Raw genomic sequence first — 17,028 nt, 5'->3', positions numbered from 1 at the left:
ATGCAGTGGGAGGAATGGACAGTGAGGTGACCTGAATTGCTGAGCTGGTGGCAACACTCACTTGGTCCCAGTTAAAATGCTGCAAGGGGCAGGTGTGACATTGGATGTCTAAGCTGTCATAATTTGCTCTGTGAACTGTATGTGGAGGTCATGCTCAAGGTACAACGTCATCATTGTACACAGCCTGATTTATTTTTTCACTGCATTTCATGTCCTATATGTTTTATTAGCTTTATTTAATTATTTAAATATTACTGGGGATATGAAGTTACTAGTTTCTAGTAAGCTGGAAATAGGGAATATATTTAATAAATCAATGCTTCTGAAGCTCTTATAAATAACGTCGTTTTAACAATACATTTCCTTATGCTGGAGATTGAAAGGCACTTATCACTGGAACATCAGTGCTTTGCCATTTTCATTGCTGTATCAAGGGAAAACAAAATAAGCCTTTTTCTATCTCGACACAAATGTCATACTTTTAGCCTGTAATGCAGGACAGAGACCATCCTGGACTGAAAACAATTGGTGATAGCTTTATTTTATGAAAAGATTCCCATTTTCTCCCCACTCCACACTCCCACTTTACAAGCAGTGATGCACCAAAGGTTCACTGGAAAAGGGTTTTCAAAGTCTAGGAGGACATTTCAAGTGAGAGAGACGAGAGATCTTAGCCAGTCTCCCTTGGCTGTTTGCTTTTGAGGGGCGACACAGGAAATTCTATTTTGCGTCCCATCTCTGAAGCAGGAAAATGAAGCAGTAGAACCCTGGTATTTTGTATCCCATGGGAGTGCTGAGCAAGGACGAATTAGGGCAGAGGGCTTAGGTGCTCCTGCTTTCTTGTTCTTCATCCCCTGTAGCCACCACAAGAAGGTGCATGCAATTGGTTCTGTTTAGCCCTCATTGCCCATTTAGTTTGTGTCTGTCTCTGCCCTTGAATGCTTTTAGCCCTGTAAAGACTGGAGCTGAGCACTCCAGTTACACAGGCTGCAAAGCAGTATCATGGCTCATGGATGGGATACGAGAGACTGAGCTGCAGGCTCCTGCTTGCACAGGTAACTCCCAGTGTATTAGTGTGACCAGAGTGGCTCTGATGTTTTCTGGTAAGCCAGGCTGCAGACAGGAGAGAGAGAGCCCTCAGTGGGAGCCTGAAGCCAGCATCCTAACCCTTAGGCTGTTTAGGTACTGCTGGTTCCCCATCTTTTAATATTAGTGTGATTTTTTCCTAACTTGGGATGGAAAAACATCTGAAATCTCGGTGTTTTCCGTAAGAGAAAAAGGGCTCCTGTCTGGTTCTATCTGTGACTTACTGACTGGCCTGCAGAAGCTGAAGGCAAGCCAGTCTAGCCCCATGAATTGCAAAGGGCCTGAATCTGAGGCTCAGTCTGGTGGGTTGGAGTCCACATCTCACGTCTGATGACATGAGTACTGCCTTCTGTGGTGCTGAGATCAGCCCTGCATCAGGGAAGACTGCCTGCCTCATGAAGTTTTACTTACTGATTTTCTTTTGAAACAGTAAGTTCACAGTTGGCTTTATCTATTTTTATTGTTTGACTAAATTTTTTATGAACCTGCATGCCCAAGGTGTGCTGAAGAACTAACACCAAACCAAACACCCTTCTGGTGTGGATGCCAAGTTGTCACTTCTGATGTTTGGCAGTTAACAGGTGCCCAAAGAGTGACTACAAATGCTGAAGAGAAGGAACTTGTTTACAAATTATTTGTCAGTTCTGTTCCCGCGTGTTGGGGAGGTGGGCGTTGCTATGGAAGATGGTGTAGACCTTGGCAGTAAGTGTGAAGGCTGTTTGATGGGAATGCTGAAGTGGAGCAGGTTTGGCCTAGGTATCAGTTACATTCATCTGCACTGAGATGTGACGGTCAGCTTTCAAAGACAGGCAGTACATTATCTTCTCCCTTGCCTTCCAGGTTGATACTTTTTACTGTTGCATGCACCTGATATATTTCAAGTTGTATTAGGTATTGGGGCAAATTATTTAGACATTTAGTGGTGTGATAGCACCGTGTTGAGCAGTGCTGGCTTACAACCACATTCCAGATTGCAGCCAGGACTGCTGGAGAGTTGTACAGGACATGGTGTCAAGGAACAGACAGAATTAAGGTGGAAGGATTATTTTGTAAGTCATACCAGTTCCTGAATTCACTTCAGAGTCTTGTCCCACCAACAGTTATTCCCGTTTCAAGGCCCAAACCATCCCCTTTTCACTTCCAAACACTCTACTTCATTAAAGCTGTGATGAGGAAATCTTACATTGTAAAAGGTTTTTTTCTCTTTGTGCAAAGAAAGGTTAGTGTTGGAACTGCCTTTTCAAATCATGATTTAAATTACCAAGCAAGAAATATGGGAATAAAATAAATTATTTTGTGTCTTTACTAAAGAAAGTTTGGTTCATGTGGTGATATGTATAAATGGAATAACTATATTTTAGTGATGATCCATTTAAATTAAATTTTTTATCATCTTAAAAAATTAAATGGTCAAATATTGCATTACTTTTACTTGTAACTTATAGCAAGCTGTTTGGGTTGAAAATTGGTTTAAAAAAGAAGTGCAAAATGACTTAATTTATATTATAAAAAAGTAAATGAACTGCAGTATTTCTTCTGAAGGTTCATTTTGTGGAAATGTTTCTTTTTTAAAAACAAATGAAGGGGATAGATTTTCAGATAGATTTTTAATAAAATGAATTTACTCTTTTTTTTCTCATTCTTTTATACTCTCAGTCACTAGTGAAAGACACAAGAACAAAGCAGATGTTAGTCAGCTCCAGTCAGTTTCTTGTTGTTAGACTAAATGAGATATTTTCACTAAGCAAAACTGAAAAAGTAGAAAAGTTGTTTTTGCAGAAGCAGACAAAGCCTTCTAAGCTCTGGTTCCAGTGCACCAGCTAGTAATTCTTCAGATGTAGAATTTGACTCGTTAAAGCTGTGCAGTAGTGATTTAAATGATGTTAATAGGTTGGCAGGTATAGGCCTTATTAGAAGGGTGCATAATCACATTTCAAAATCTAATTTTGTTTTATGCTTCAGAGCAAATGTTTTTAGCTTCAGAGTGTTATTTTGTCTTGTAACTGAGTGGTGTGCAGTCTCTGTCTGTAGGAGGAGGTGACATAGCACTGAGCAAGGCTGGGAAGGAAGGATGTAACTTAGCTCTTCATGAGAAGATGCTTCCTGTATCATCTCGAATCAGCAGCAGAAAACGTGTCATTTTTTGGTGAATCGTGAATTTACGGTGTGGGACAGGGTGTACACAGTCTCCCTCCAAACACTTGGATTACTAGTCATCAGCATGTTTCCCTCCATGTGGAGGGAACTATACCACCATTATTCCTGAAGTTACAAAGGCCTCTTTTCAGATGCATTTATTATGTGCCCTACTTTCTCTTTGCTCTGCTCTGTGATCAGTATGCATTACATCTACTGCATCAGGATCCCATGTCCTCTCCCAGGGGTAGGGGAAAAAATCCAAATCCCAGAATTCAGTTCTGACAGATTTATTTTTACTTGCATGGTACATTTACAAAAAAGGGTCTTGTTCATCCTGACTGATTCCATGGAGCAATAGAAATCTGTGAAAGGAAGACAGATCCTGTGTATTTCAGGGAAACATTTTTTATTTTTAAAAGCTGGTTAAAGCTGTCTTTTTTACTATTACCCATGCAACTCAGAAGTCTGAAGAGAATTTGGGAGATGGAACATTTTAAATATTCAGAACATCTGTGTTTCTTTGCTTAAGGTATGAGTGTCAGGATTTTTTTCACATCAAAATCAGGACCAGTACTGCTGTTTCTAAAATACATAGACTGCTTTGGTGTTACACTTCAGTAGCCCTTGCAAGCTTGCTGCATTTTTTTTGTGTGCATGCGCGCATAGTTAATCTTTAAAATTTGACATTTATCTCTATGATAATAAAAATTATACCATCCTCTCCTTTCTTGAAGTGGCTTTTTAATCGGTTGCTTTGTACATGTCACAAACTCTGCAGTTGTTGCTAGGTAATTTTTTTCCCCTCCTTATCTCCAGTTTGTATAGCCTTTGGAAAAAAACAGTTGCTGGTCTTGAAATTCTCTGCTTCCCATCAGCCCTGGGTTTTTTGTGCTTTTATACAAACCATGACAAACTTGCAGCGACTCCTTGCTTATATCAGTGTTTTCCACTTTGTCTGCCCTTTGTCTTTGCACCCCTTGGCATGTAAAAATCGGGGGCAGTTATTTTAAGAAAATAACTTCTAGATTTTTTTACTGTGTCTTCAGAGATGCTATTTACTCCCTAATGCCTTTCTTCACCCCCTGTTGGGAATAGGTTGTAGTAGAAAAAGTAACTGCACTTAGGGAATAGAGCAAGCTTAATATGGAAATGGCTTAAAGTAGTCTTGTACACAAGTTCCCCATTTAGTTTTTGTGTACAGTAGATGTAAAAAACTGATCACTCTATAAAGAAATTCACTGTTTCTTCAGAGGAGAACTCAGAAATGTAATGAGGATTTTGTGGATAGGATTGTTGCTTGCAGCTCATTGTTTATGGTTCACCTGTCATCATTCTCCACATCCCCTGCACTCCTGAGTACACAATGCGAAAGGAACACAGCAGTGGAGGGCAAATCCCAGGATCTCTTGGTCAGGGATAAAAGGATGGTGCCCTGTGGTGGCAAAGTCATCTCTTTGGTGAACACTTCCAGTGCACTCTCTTCTGCTTGTTTTGGTTTGGAGGCTTTTTGTTGTCCTTTTTATGAGTAAAAATGTTTATAAAGGATCATAATAGCCAAAGTCTTTTGCCTCCAGCAATGGCTGGGTGCCAGGATGCTTAGCAGTAATGGTGAAGATATTCTTGATCCTCTTTCTCACCCCACTCATTCTTGTCCCCTCACTTGTATTGACAGAACAGTTTATGGGATTATGTTTTGAACCAATCTTGCTTAAAATACGGGCTTGTTCTTTTTTTGTGTGTGTAAAATCTTAAAAAAAGAAAGAGAAAAGCCCACATTTTGTGGCTTCAGTGGGAAAGGCTTCAGGGAGCTAAAGAGTTGTCCTGTTATAGATTGAGGGGAATGAGAGGGGCTTAAACTTTTGCTGGGAAATGTGAACAATTTGTGAGTACACACCTGTGTCACCATCAAACTCTTCATGACAGAGCCACTTACTGAAATCAACTACCTTTTGTTCTATGTCTTGAAGGTTTATTAGTTTAGGAGCATTGAACTGCAAGCACATGGTGTTCAGAAAATGTGGTATTCAGAAGTGCACCTTACATAAAAACCACTGGTCTTGTCAAAACAGGGATTGATCTGTGGTCAAACTAAACAGCTGGGAAGTTGAAGGGGAAATTCTGTTTCATGGAAGCTCTGTCTCGCTTGGCTGCTCCAGTTACAAGTGCTGTAATCAGTAAGGCAGTCTGCAAGCTCTCAAGTGAAACTCTCTACTGGTCTCCTGTCCTATAAATTCCTTCTGCTAATGCAGTGGAAATTCCTGCTGCTTGGTGTCTGTATACAGTAATTTAGATCTGTGCAGACTTGCTGTAAATAGAATGAGTTTTGGTTTAATGGTTGTGAGGGGACACTGCAGGCATGGAGGTTCTGGAAAACCTTCTGCTACCTGAAATCCTTCTGTTCTCTTTTCCCTAGAAAGTTGCATGGAGATTGGAATTATTGCCAACTTTATCTATCTTTTTTTTTTTTTTTAAAAATAACAGATGAATTTCCGTAGTCACCTTCACACTTTTAAGTTTCAATATACTTAAATGATGTTTATGGTAGCAAATGAGAAGTTAGAAACTGAGACTTTTTTTTGCTACTGCTGGCTGGAAATTTGTGAATTCATTGTTGGTGATAAAGGTTGTCACCAGTGAATGGTCACATCTTCACAAACATACATACATAAATTATTTTAATGAATTTGGTCAAAATTGGTCAGAATGTAGGAGATGCTTCCAGATCTGAGTGGGTAATAGCTTTATGACCTGGTGCTGTAGGACATGGAAAAACCCAGGTGGAAGGTCCTTAATTCAAATCAGAGACATGAAAAGTTTGAACTGATTTCCCAAATCCCATCTGTATGTTTGCCTCTCTTCATCCTCCCTCAGATTTCCCTAAGTCTTCCTTTTTATTCCAGCATAGAACAAAAATCCAGAAATACAATTTTTTTTTTGAAAACAGGATTCTTGTTCAACAGCCTACCCTGTTATTATTAACTATAATAGATATTTGAAAGGAAGCTCTATGAAATGGAGTAGACTGTGCCATCATTTTGAGATATTAGCATCTTTGTAATGCAGTTCAGATAATTAAAGAAAACACGTCTGACATTTTCATGTGTGTAGCTGGGACTGGGCAGAGGGGAGAGGCAAAAAGAGGCGAAAGCCGAAAGCTTCCTACAATTTCCTACATGCTTGTGATTACTTTGAAGCATTTAGCTATTGATACTAAAATGGGTTATTCTGAGGTTAACTGAGGTAATCGCCAAGAGATGTTTAGCAGGCCACATCCCATTGTTTTAGCAAAGGAGGCAGCTGCACAAGGCATTCTTCTGTTTGGATGCTGAATTAGTAGGGCCAATTTGGGGGCTAGGACTTCTCTTGGCTGGTGGTGGGTTACCTAGGCAACAAGGATTAAACTTGTCCCCAAAAATCCTAAATGAGGAGATGAGTTTAGATTTTTATGAAGAGTGTCTGTCTAGCTTTGTGTTGTATACATACTTACACATGCATTTATGCATGTCTGACTTCAGTGTCCCAAAAAAAATTCACAAACACCTTCTTTTTGTGGTGTCTTCACAGCAGAGGAGGTAGAGTGTCAGGCCAGTCAAGCTCAGACAAGGCTGAAAAAGAGAGGGATCACTTATCAGCATTTTTCTCAAAGATGTGCAGTTCAAAAGGTGGTAAAGTATTACCTGGTAGTTAACTTCCACAGTTTCTGGGAGTAACTTGCTGCATTATACATGCAACCTGGCATTGTAATCTCTGGCATGGTGGAATCTGAGTCAGACTGCATCTGGTCTAATGCACAGCTTGGTTTTGTAATGTTTAGAAGAACTTTTATTCATCTCTTTAATTACAGTCTTTAAATGAGAAAGGGCATATTGTTTCTAATACTATAGTAGTCTTGATATCTTCTGAGATATAAGCTGCAAAGAATAAGTTTCAGTACTATTCAAAATAAATTAAACTGTTTTCACAGAGAGTTTATAACTCCCAATTACAAGAATTTTAGAGTCAAGGCTGCATGCTCTGCAGTGCTTAACTTACTTCATTTTAGTCTTTTTTGGAGGCCTTTGTCTACTGCCTGGTAGGGCTGTGGGTGATATCTTCGATAAACTATGCTGATGATAGTGTAAAATATTGTTAAAATTATTGTAAAAATAGAAAATAGGTACTTCATGTTCTTCTTGCTGTGACATTCTCATCATCCCTGCTTATCTTGCTGTCAGAAAAAGAAGTCTCTGGCTATAGTTAGCATAGGAAGGCGTATCTGGCCAAAAGAAGAGTGAGCTTATCTCTTATCTGCCGCCTCCATCATTGGCACAGTTGGGAGCAAAGGCCTGACTTCACAGCTCTTCTTGCGGGTGAAGGGTTGGGGCAATTCTTTAGTTTGACTTGCTCTGGGGTTTTTGATGCTCCTGGTGTAGGAGGTGAGCAGAATCAGGAGTATTTGTAGTGAAAGCGAAGGCTGCCCAGAGTCATCAAAACTCTGCTATGGCATCCTCTGGGCTTCCCATTTCACTGTCACTGTTGCAGCTTTAGAGAAGGATTTCCTCCTGAGGTCCATGCTCAGTCTGAGTCCTGTGTCTTCTAAAGCTGTTCATGATGCTTTCACTCCACCTTTCAAATACAGAGCTTATTTCCATAGCTCTAAATCCTTTGGGCCACAGCTCTCTTATTCCAGTGGCTTTCCAGGCCCCATGATCTGCCTAATAGGCTGTTTTCCTTCATTGGTCCTAAGTCAGGTAACTGCTGCTTTTGCCTGCTGCAATCTCATGGACACAGTGACTAAGAACAACAGTCAGTACATTGGAATAGAAAGGAGAGAGACTTCTATACTGAACAGGCAAGAGCAGCAGTAACACAGTAGGGTAGTTTCAGTAGTGATGCTATTGGTGAAGCCAGTCTTTACAGGGGCAATACAGTGCTCTAAGTACCTTGATTTAGATATATCTAGCCTTAAGTTAAGTGCCTTGCCCTAGTAGCAATATTGGCATGTGTGTGGCGCTGGTTGTCTTTTTTTTCTTCTCCTAATCTTACTGGCCTACTAGTACACCAGGAGCGGAGACCTGGTGTTTTCTCTCAGCTGGACTTGGGAAGCAGACAGTTTGGTTAGCATATGTTGCACAAGGTCCATTGGTAGGGGGCTTGCATGTGTACCTGCTGCAAGATTGCCGCAAAAGCATCTTCCATCTGGAGAACTCCAAGAAATGTCCTTGCTTTGGAAGAGACTAGTCCAGAGTGCTCTTCTTCATGCTTTTTGTGGGAGGGACTGGGGTAGGAGTTTGCTTCTGCCTGCCCCCAGGTTGGTTACACTCATTCTGCTGTGATGTGTGGAGATGGCTGGGCTGAACTGTACTGCTCCATGTGGATTTCCCAGCTCAGCTGGCATTCATCAGTAGTTTCTGAGCCCAACAGCTGGAACCTTGTTCACAGATACTATACTTGCTAAAACTTCCTCTGTATTAGAACAAAAAAAAAAAATCTCTGTTCTCCCCTGCTTGCTTTTATAATTTTGCTTTCTTTTTAATGCTTATAACATCAGCGGTACTGTGAGGAAGAGGCATGTATGTGTATGCAGGCATATTTAGGTATAAACACGCAAATTAAATGTTGACAGGACTGGTATCAGTGCAGTACAACTGATGTAAACAATTCTGCATCCTTTTGTAAGACAGTGGAAATTCTTAAAGATGAGGTAAAGGTCAACCTAATTTTGTGGGTTTATATAACTGCATTTTTCTCTAATTTTTTTTTCTTCACTGTGGGACTCCCATAAACTGAAGCTGTGTACAAAGCAAATTACACTGCAGATAGCACAGCAAAGGCTGTCAGCTGCACGGAAGGTGCCCAGGGTACAAATATTTTGATTTAGCTTTTCATTCCTATTGTCCTGTGTGTTGTTAGCAGCAGGGGTAAAACTTTCAGAATAAATTGTAACTTTTAAATTGCTGCTCTTTAAGGGTCACAGAATGGTCAAGATAGGTGTTACTGCTAATTATCTCTGGTGAGGACCACTGTGCTAAGTGGTATTCAAAGGTTTCCCTTAAACCAAAGGCTGTAAAATCAGGGAAGTAGCACATTAATGGGAAAGGCAGGATGTTAAGAAATAGAGTGTGGATTGTTTGACTTTTTCATATGTACTAGTGCATTTGTGTCAGATTTTTCTGAAGTAGTTGTAACTCGTAATTGTTTTCTTAACTGTGCAATTGGTAATTCCCTTTGGTGAGGAGGTAGAGTGGACCCTGCAGAACCCAAAGGGGAAGAATAGAGCAGTTGCTGTTGCTTGTAGGTGTGTGCTGAGGGACAGTGTGGAATATGAGTGAGAAGCCCTGGATAGGCAGGATAGTGCTGAAAAAATGTTGGCCTACTTATATGTAGGTTTTTGAGAAGGAGGAAGAAGACTGGGTAATAATCCTGGTGGGAGGGGAAAAAACATGAACTTGAGAGACCAGCACAGAAGATTTTAGAAGGTTGTGACGCTACGTAAAATGAGGCAAAGAAAACCAAGGCAAGTACTTGCCTTCAAACTAGAGAAGATGAATGAGGGGAGATAGGGATAATGTTGATGTAGAGGAGGTTTCATCAGACTTGAACTTCTAATCTCAGGTGTTCTGTCTCCCATCAAGTACTGAAAGCTTCATTGAGCTTTTAAAAACAAAAGTTCTTTGTGTGTATCTTCAAAGAAAATCTGCTGGTTACTTTTTGTTGACTAAAGGACTCATGCCAGGCTTTTAAGGAGAGTCAAATACTAAGAGGACTGGCTTCAATGAACTGACATTAGATGTGGCCAAGAGAAGGCACTGTATGAGCCAAGGGTTATAAAAAATGGATTTCATTGGAGGAGAGTAATTTGTTTGCTATAGGCTGGGGTGATATTTTCAGAAGAGGTTCAAGACCCTCCAGAATGTTATGCTCCTATCTTAGATGGGCTAGAGAGGAAAAAGTGACAATGTTTGGGTACAAGTCAGTGTGAAGACCAGATAGAAGGGAATGTCTGAGAGATGCTGAAGTACTGCAGTGACAGGGTTGAGCAGATATGTAAAAGTAACTCTGAGTTTGTGGAATTCCTAGGTCATGGGCCTGAAGGAATGGAGATGAAGAGCATTGTCTCTTTATAGACAATGTCCTTTCAAAAAGACAGCGGTTTGGATCAGAGCCAGAAGTTTTTGGTGCTAAGCTTTCGTTTCTTCTGTTTTGTACCATGAGTGAAAGTCCCTTCTTAGTCCCTGTGAGTGTAAAAGAAATGCTGGTTTCAGACAGCATTTGCAGGTTTCTATCACTTCTTGAAAAAAGGGGAAGAAAATCTAAATGTATCAGTTCACACTGTCTGTCTGTAATGCTGCTTCCTTCCTTCTTTCTGGAAGGAAAGAGGAAAGTGCCTAGCTGGATATGTAGATGACTGAGAGTGAGAGAAAAAGTTTTGGATCACCCAGTAACAGTCATGCAGAGCCTTGCTGCCCTTGTCACCCCAGTTACTTCCTGGGTGCCCTGTGGGGTACACGGGAATTTCAGAACAGAGCATCAGAGAAACCCAGGTTCTGACTGGGAGCTGCTCAGAATGAGCAAGGTGAGGAGTGCTAGCTGGCGTGCTTCTCTGCAATTCTGCTGCTGTTTTTAGATGAGACAGCTGAAATCAGGATTGCCAGGGAGACAGATAATGCCTGAGGCAAATATCTGAGGATTTGCTGCAGCTGAGGAACTGTAAGTGTAAAAAGTCTCCTTTTCAGAATCCACTGCCTGGGCCCAACCTCCTGTGGCAGGTACCTCACAAGTCCTCTTCAGAGAATGTGGCAAAATTTATTTTTAAGATACCACTGCTTAGTGCAGGACCTGTGCTTAGCTTAGAGCACTCTTTGGAAGTGTGAGAGGTCTGAGTTAAGCTTTTCATGTCAGCCTGGGGATACAAGTCTGCATCTTCCAACTGTCCAAAGAGTTGCCGTTGTTGCCAGGCTGGGATGAGGAGCAGCATCATATTTGCCTGCAGCTCAGAGCTGAACCCCTTTTACAGAAGAGACCATGAGTTCTGGAGATGAGCAGAAGAGCAAATGAGGGAGAGAGTGTTGTACTGTAGCCCAGTGGCTAAGACCCACAGGGAGCACAGAGAGTGCAGGTTGCAGCTCCTGCATCTTCAAAGTGTGTACATTTTACAGTAAACAGACCATGGATAGTAACCTGAAATAATTCCCAGCCATGACTGCATTTTGTAACTGTTCCAGGTTGGATATATTACTGTTTTCAGGCTCTTTCACAGCATCTAAGCTCTCAGGTTTTGGATTGCAGTGTTGTTAAGGAAGGCATTGGACATCTGACTGCTTGGGCTGGAGTCCTTTGATCGTGTGGCAGGAACAGGTCAGGTGGGCAGGCATTGTGGTCCATAGTCAGATGATGGAAATTGGATGTCCTTTGAACAGCACCACAGTCTCACAAAATATAAGAATTAGCTGTGTACCAAGGGGTAGGAGGATTAACTACCCAGTCATCTGTTTAGAAGGGGACTCAGAGGTAGAGACTGTCCAGCATGCTCTTAGAAGGAGTTAGTGAGCAGTGTTTTTCATACAGCAAGTCAAGAGTTTAATTACAGGAGGCAGTTTTGGTGAGTGACTATGATGTAATGGCATTCATAAGGAGTGGGAGAGAGAGTAAAACCAGTAGCCTTCATAAGAAGAAAAGAGTTTATTTCCTTATCAAAGCTATACAGAGGGCTCAAATGCAAACTCTCCCACCTTGCAAAGACAGGCAGTGGAAATTGCAAGCTTTTCCTTGACCTCAAAACTAGGAAGGAGCCAACCAAAAAGGAGGAGCTGGGTCAAATGTCTAAGGACAAGTGTAAGTGAATGTAGTGCAAGGGATGTAGGTACAGAATTAGAAAGGTCAAGGCACAAAATAAGATACAACTAGTAAGTGAAATTGAGAGCTACAGTAAATAATTTTTAGGATGTTAAAGTCTTCGCTTCACTTTCCCAAAAGGAACTAGCATGGTAGCTGGCTTGGTATAAAATGCTTCTTGACTAAAAATAATGTAACTGTTTGGACCTCTGTGCCATCCTCAAGTGAAAGCTGATACTGTGGACTCTTCTTTGTGTTACTTGGCATCTATCCCACACCAGAATCTTGGATTTACTACTTTCATTTTGGCCCAACTGATAATAATCATTGTTATTTACAATGCAGTCTCTGCCTGCTTTACATTTTTCGTATCTGACATGCAAAGTGCTTCCCACAGGAGGCCTTTTAATTTCATCCTTCTTCACCCTCAAGCTGTATAGAGTTTTCTCCAGTTAGTGCACAAAAAAACCTACAGAGCTGCTCCTTCCCCCAGCATGAATAGGCTTTTCCGACATAAATCTCTCATCTATCAATGGATTAACATGCTTAAACTGCAGCTCACTGAGTGGTTTAAAGAGCTCAGCCATGGGTAATAAAGTACAGTACCTTTCATCGCAGTAATACCAATTCTGATCCACACAGGATGTTAGTGACTGGGAGTTACTGCTTGAACTGAATCAGCTGAATGTGGTTACAAACCCATGTCAGGAATTTCTCTCTGGGCAGAATGGAGTGAGCTGTGCAGGCAGTGCCTTTGTGTTTCAGGGAGTAGAAAGATACGCACCCACATTTAACTTAGGCAGTTTTTAAGACGTTTGCTAGAAGTAAATGGTGGTACAGTGGGGTTTCTTGTTTTGTCCTTTTAAAGAAAAGAGATGATGGTGGGGCAAAAATCCCAATATCATACTTATTTTCATACTTTTCTTCAAACATGAATAATGTTTGCAATGATATTTATAACTTTGTTCAGTTCTCAGATGACATGGTCTGGCGCACTGATTGGTGTCTCTTACTATCTTCTTGGGGTAGGACTGGTTTGCATACACATGAATTTTGGGGTTTTAAGCATTTAAAAGATGGGGTTTTTGCACATACCTGTCACTGTACTCAGCAGAATCAACATTTTTAAAAAAAAATAACCACTCCCATTACAGAACTAATGTGTTTGGACCCCCTTGAGAAGGGAGCCACTCAGAAAAATGAGTCACAGTTTATTTCCAGACCTTGAAGTAATGGGTATGTGATTTTTTTCCCCTCTGAATTTTTTAAACCATTTGTCAAAGAAAATAAACTTTAGCCTTGGTTAAGAAGAAGCAGTCATGTGGCAAAACATTTTAGCAGTTCAAATAAGGGCTAGAGAAGCTACAACCCTTATGGAAAGTCAGGTATGTAATTCTCTGCCTTTTTTTTTTTTGGTAATGCAGTGTGGTGATGTGTAGTGTCCTGAAATAGACTTCTGCATCTGGAGAATACATCTGTTAAGTAAAGCAATTAATAATTATATATTGGGTTGTTTTTTACAACAACTCAGATGTGTTTCTGCAAAACTACTACCAAATATGATTGCTCTTACCTCTTTTGTTTTCTCTCTCCTTCTTCCCTTCTTTCTTGAATACATTACCAAGCAAAATTTGTAGCAGAAACTAAAACTTATAAACTTGTACAGTGAAATGGAGATTGTCTAGCATCATCATAGTTTTGAGCAAAAGAGACTCTCTGTGCTAGTAATTAGTTCTCCTGCTTTGGCTGAAGTCCTGTTTCACACAGTGTTTTTCTCATCCATGCTCAAGTGTTTGCATGGATCCATGGATTTTGTAGCTTGCCTCACAGTAGCTGTAGAAATGTTGACATTTTTGGTTTCATGAACGTCCTAAACTTCTGCTCCTTCGATGTAGTTTTAGTTCTTTGATTTCTATTATGAAAATGAACTGGGGAAATTAGGACTTGGTGTCCAGGGAAGGGTATTTTAAAAAGAATCCTTGAGCATGTGGAGAACGCAGGAGGAAAAACACGGTGTATGCAGGGCATATCTGACAGCTGGTAGGAAGGTTTAATGAGTGAAGGGCCATGGGCCCTTCACCTCCAAAAAAGAAAGGCTTCACAAAGCTCCAGAAATGCATGAGGCTCATGTGCTTTGGGCTGTGCCAGCACTGGGTCTAGCTTTTATTTAGTCTTGTGTCCCTGAATTTTGAGGCTGAGGAGCCACTACCATAAAATACTGAAAGTCAGCATTTACATTGACAGTGGTTTTGCCAATTCAATTCCAGGTGATGGCTGACAATGCTGCAGGTTGAGTATGGCTCCTGGCCAGTTGTGCCTTCCTCTTTGGGTGGCAAAATAAAATGATTCAGCTGGGTGCAGTTGATGCCTTTTCCTGGTCTTAAAATGAAGAGTCAAACATGGTTAAAAGGGAAGAGGGGATTTTACCTTGGTATGTATTTTAAGGATCCTTAGGTGCACTACGTCCAGGTCAAGGAAGTCAGTCGTCACAGTCAGGAGGTGTCCTGAGGTGTGGGTTTGCCAAGTACTATAAAGAGAATAGTTACTAAGGGGTGTCTGAGGGCCAGACTGATACTGATACGAAGGTATAAAGAGATGCAGAAAATGAGACTTATTACTTGGCATGCATATGTATCCTTAGGCAGCTAAGTGCTGTTTTCCCATCTCACTGAATTTGCTGCTAGTGTTAGTGGAGGTCGATGTCTTCCTTGCTTGAGTCAGCAGTGGGACTATTTCTTTAGCTTTCTCTACTGCTTCTGAAGTGGCAGCAACAGAAATCTTCTAGTGACGTGCTAGTGATGAAATCTTCTAGTGATGTACGTGTCTTGTAGCACGGCTTTGGGCTGGTTGAATTAACCCTGTTAGGACAGTAGTTCATCACCTTGGTAGTTAAGGGAGTCCAGTTGGTCTGAAGTAGGTATTTTTAACTTAAAGTGCTTCTAAGAAAGGAAGGCAGGAACAGCACCTGCTAATGTGTAGTAACCCAGAGTGCCGAGAATATTTCTCTGCCTGTTTTTAAGGGTTCTTACCCCCCTGAACAACACTGTTTTAGCCTCCAACCTTGGAAAAAATTACCAATGATCAGACAGGAATTAGAAAATACAGTGGTGTGAATTAGGTGATAGACTACTATGTAAGATTGTCACAGGGTGAAAAATTCAGAGGTTTTGGGCTTCTCTTTGTAGTAAATAGGTAACAGTAAAAAATATCAAAATGGAGGATTGTTGGTGTTCTCTAAACCTTCTCCTTCTTCTACTACTCCATGTTCTGCAGTAAAAGTAGTTTGGAATGATTGGATAGAGAATTCCGCAGTTCCTGCCCGTGTTACTGAATAATTGGTAGGAAAGTGAAAATAATGTACGTTTTTAGTAACTATTGGTTAAAATATCTTTAAAAGGCCGTGTAAATCTTGATAGAGAGACTCCACTCCTGCTTTTCTGTTCTCTGTGCTGTACCTGGGTCACGCTAGTGGCTCTGTTCCTCTGATAAGACTTAATAAACAACAATCCGGCAGCATTGAAACTCAAGGAAAAGTCTTGGTTTATCTTTGAAACTCCTTGCAAGGACTTTTAGAAAATTCTCTCCCATCAGGAGGGACTTGATTTGCGGCATGGTTCAGTGTCACTAATGAACAGTTATTGTAGCATTTTTGTTAAAAATGAAGTTTTTATTTTGCTATACAATCAATGGCTATGGGGTTGTGTATTTGATTATTCATCAAAAAGACAGCTACATATCTTCCAGTGATATGCTGTGAATGTGCCAAGCAAATGCCCTGGTTGCTTCGTTCCTTCTCTCCTTCCCTCAAGAGGGGTATTGTGTTTTGTGGCTCAGCATTTTGTTGTGACAGATGCAGAAATGCGTGCTCATCCTGCACTCCTTGGTGCTGGCAAAGGCAAGAGCAAAGTGTGTTTTGTCCTTGGAGTGAAAGGTGATGTCTGTGGGAGGCTTTTTTCCAGGGAAAATCTTGCCACAGTCTTGTACCTGTCTTGTAGCAGCTGCACTGGGCCCTTCACCACAGGCAGCTGCACTGCACTAGGGAACAGAGCTGTGGACTTCAGGTGACCTTCTAAGCAGCTTGGATTGAGGCACTTGGAAGACAGAGATAATGACCTAAGAGAAAAAAATGCTTGCACTGCTGTGCTTGTGGCCTGTTATTAGTATTGGGAAGGCTTTTGTGAAACATTTCTTATTCCAGCTCCACTAGAGCAGTATCCAGAGTCCTTCATGTTTGATACAGGAAGGTATTTTTGAAATGCTTTCTTTTAAAAAGTTATCTTTGTAAATACTTGGTTGGCTTGCAAGCCTTTGTTTTATTGTTTCCTTTTTGAACACAGCCCAAAAAATGTTTTTGAAATCAGGACTGTTATTCTTTACTTTTCTTGTTGTTTTTGTGGGGATTTTTTGCGGAGCGTGGTGCTGGTTGTGAGAGTGTTTGGTTGTTTTGTTTTTATTTTTTTTCAGTCCTATTCCTCATTTTCTGCTATTCCCTACCACCAAAGACTGTGGCCACTTCATGCTTCCCAATTCTCACTTCCACCCCGATTAACTTTGGGTTGGTTGGGAAAACATATTTGATTCTTGCATTCCTGTTCTGTTGCAGATTTTGACTTGAACTATTTTTGGCATTGGAGCAAGTTTACAGACTACGTGCAGTGTGTCCTCACCTTCACTGGTGTGACTGGTTACATCACTTACCTGTGGCTGGACTCCTCCCTCTTTGTGGAAACACTGGGCTTCCTTGCGGTGTTCACTGAGGCCATGCTGGGTGTTCCCCAGCTGTACCGCAACTACCAGAACAGATCGACAGAAGGAATGAGGTACGGTGCTTGTCCTACATCAAACACATGCATGTGCCTCCGTGTGGGTTGTCTGTGCAGTGTGGGAATGCTTTGCCAGGAAGGACAATGTCATCTCTACAATTGTTACTTGAAAATACAGCAGTGGTCAGAGTAGACTCTGTCAGTAGGAGCTGGTGCAGCACTGCTG

At 41.1% G+C, this 17,028-nt stretch overlaps 1 protein-coding gene across 2 annotated transcripts in view; it reads left to right on the top strand.

Moving 5' to 3' along the window:
* SLC66A2 (solute carrier family 66 member 2) overlaps positions 1 to 17,028 on the top strand; it is a 66,003-nt gene that overhangs the window by 26,692 nt on the left and 22,283 nt on the right. For both annotated transcript variants that reach the window (XM_039549047.1, XM_039549046.1), the window contains one exon: positions 16,643 to 16,859. In XM_039549047.1, the coding sequence (XP_039404981.1) occupies positions 16,643 to 16,859 (217 nt within the window). The remainder of the gene's footprint in view (positions 1 to 16,642; positions 16,860 to 17,028) is intronic.

This window comes from Corvus cornix, chromosome 2 (assembly GCF_000738735.6).
Source record: "Corvus cornix cornix isolate S_Up_H32 chromosome 2, ASM73873v5, whole genome shotgun sequence".
NCBI lineage: Eukaryota > Metazoa > Chordata > Aves > Passeriformes > Corvidae > Corvus > Corvus cornix.
The sequence above is the reverse complement of the archived record's forward strand: the minus strand, read 5'-3'. Positions and strand labels throughout refer to the sequence as shown.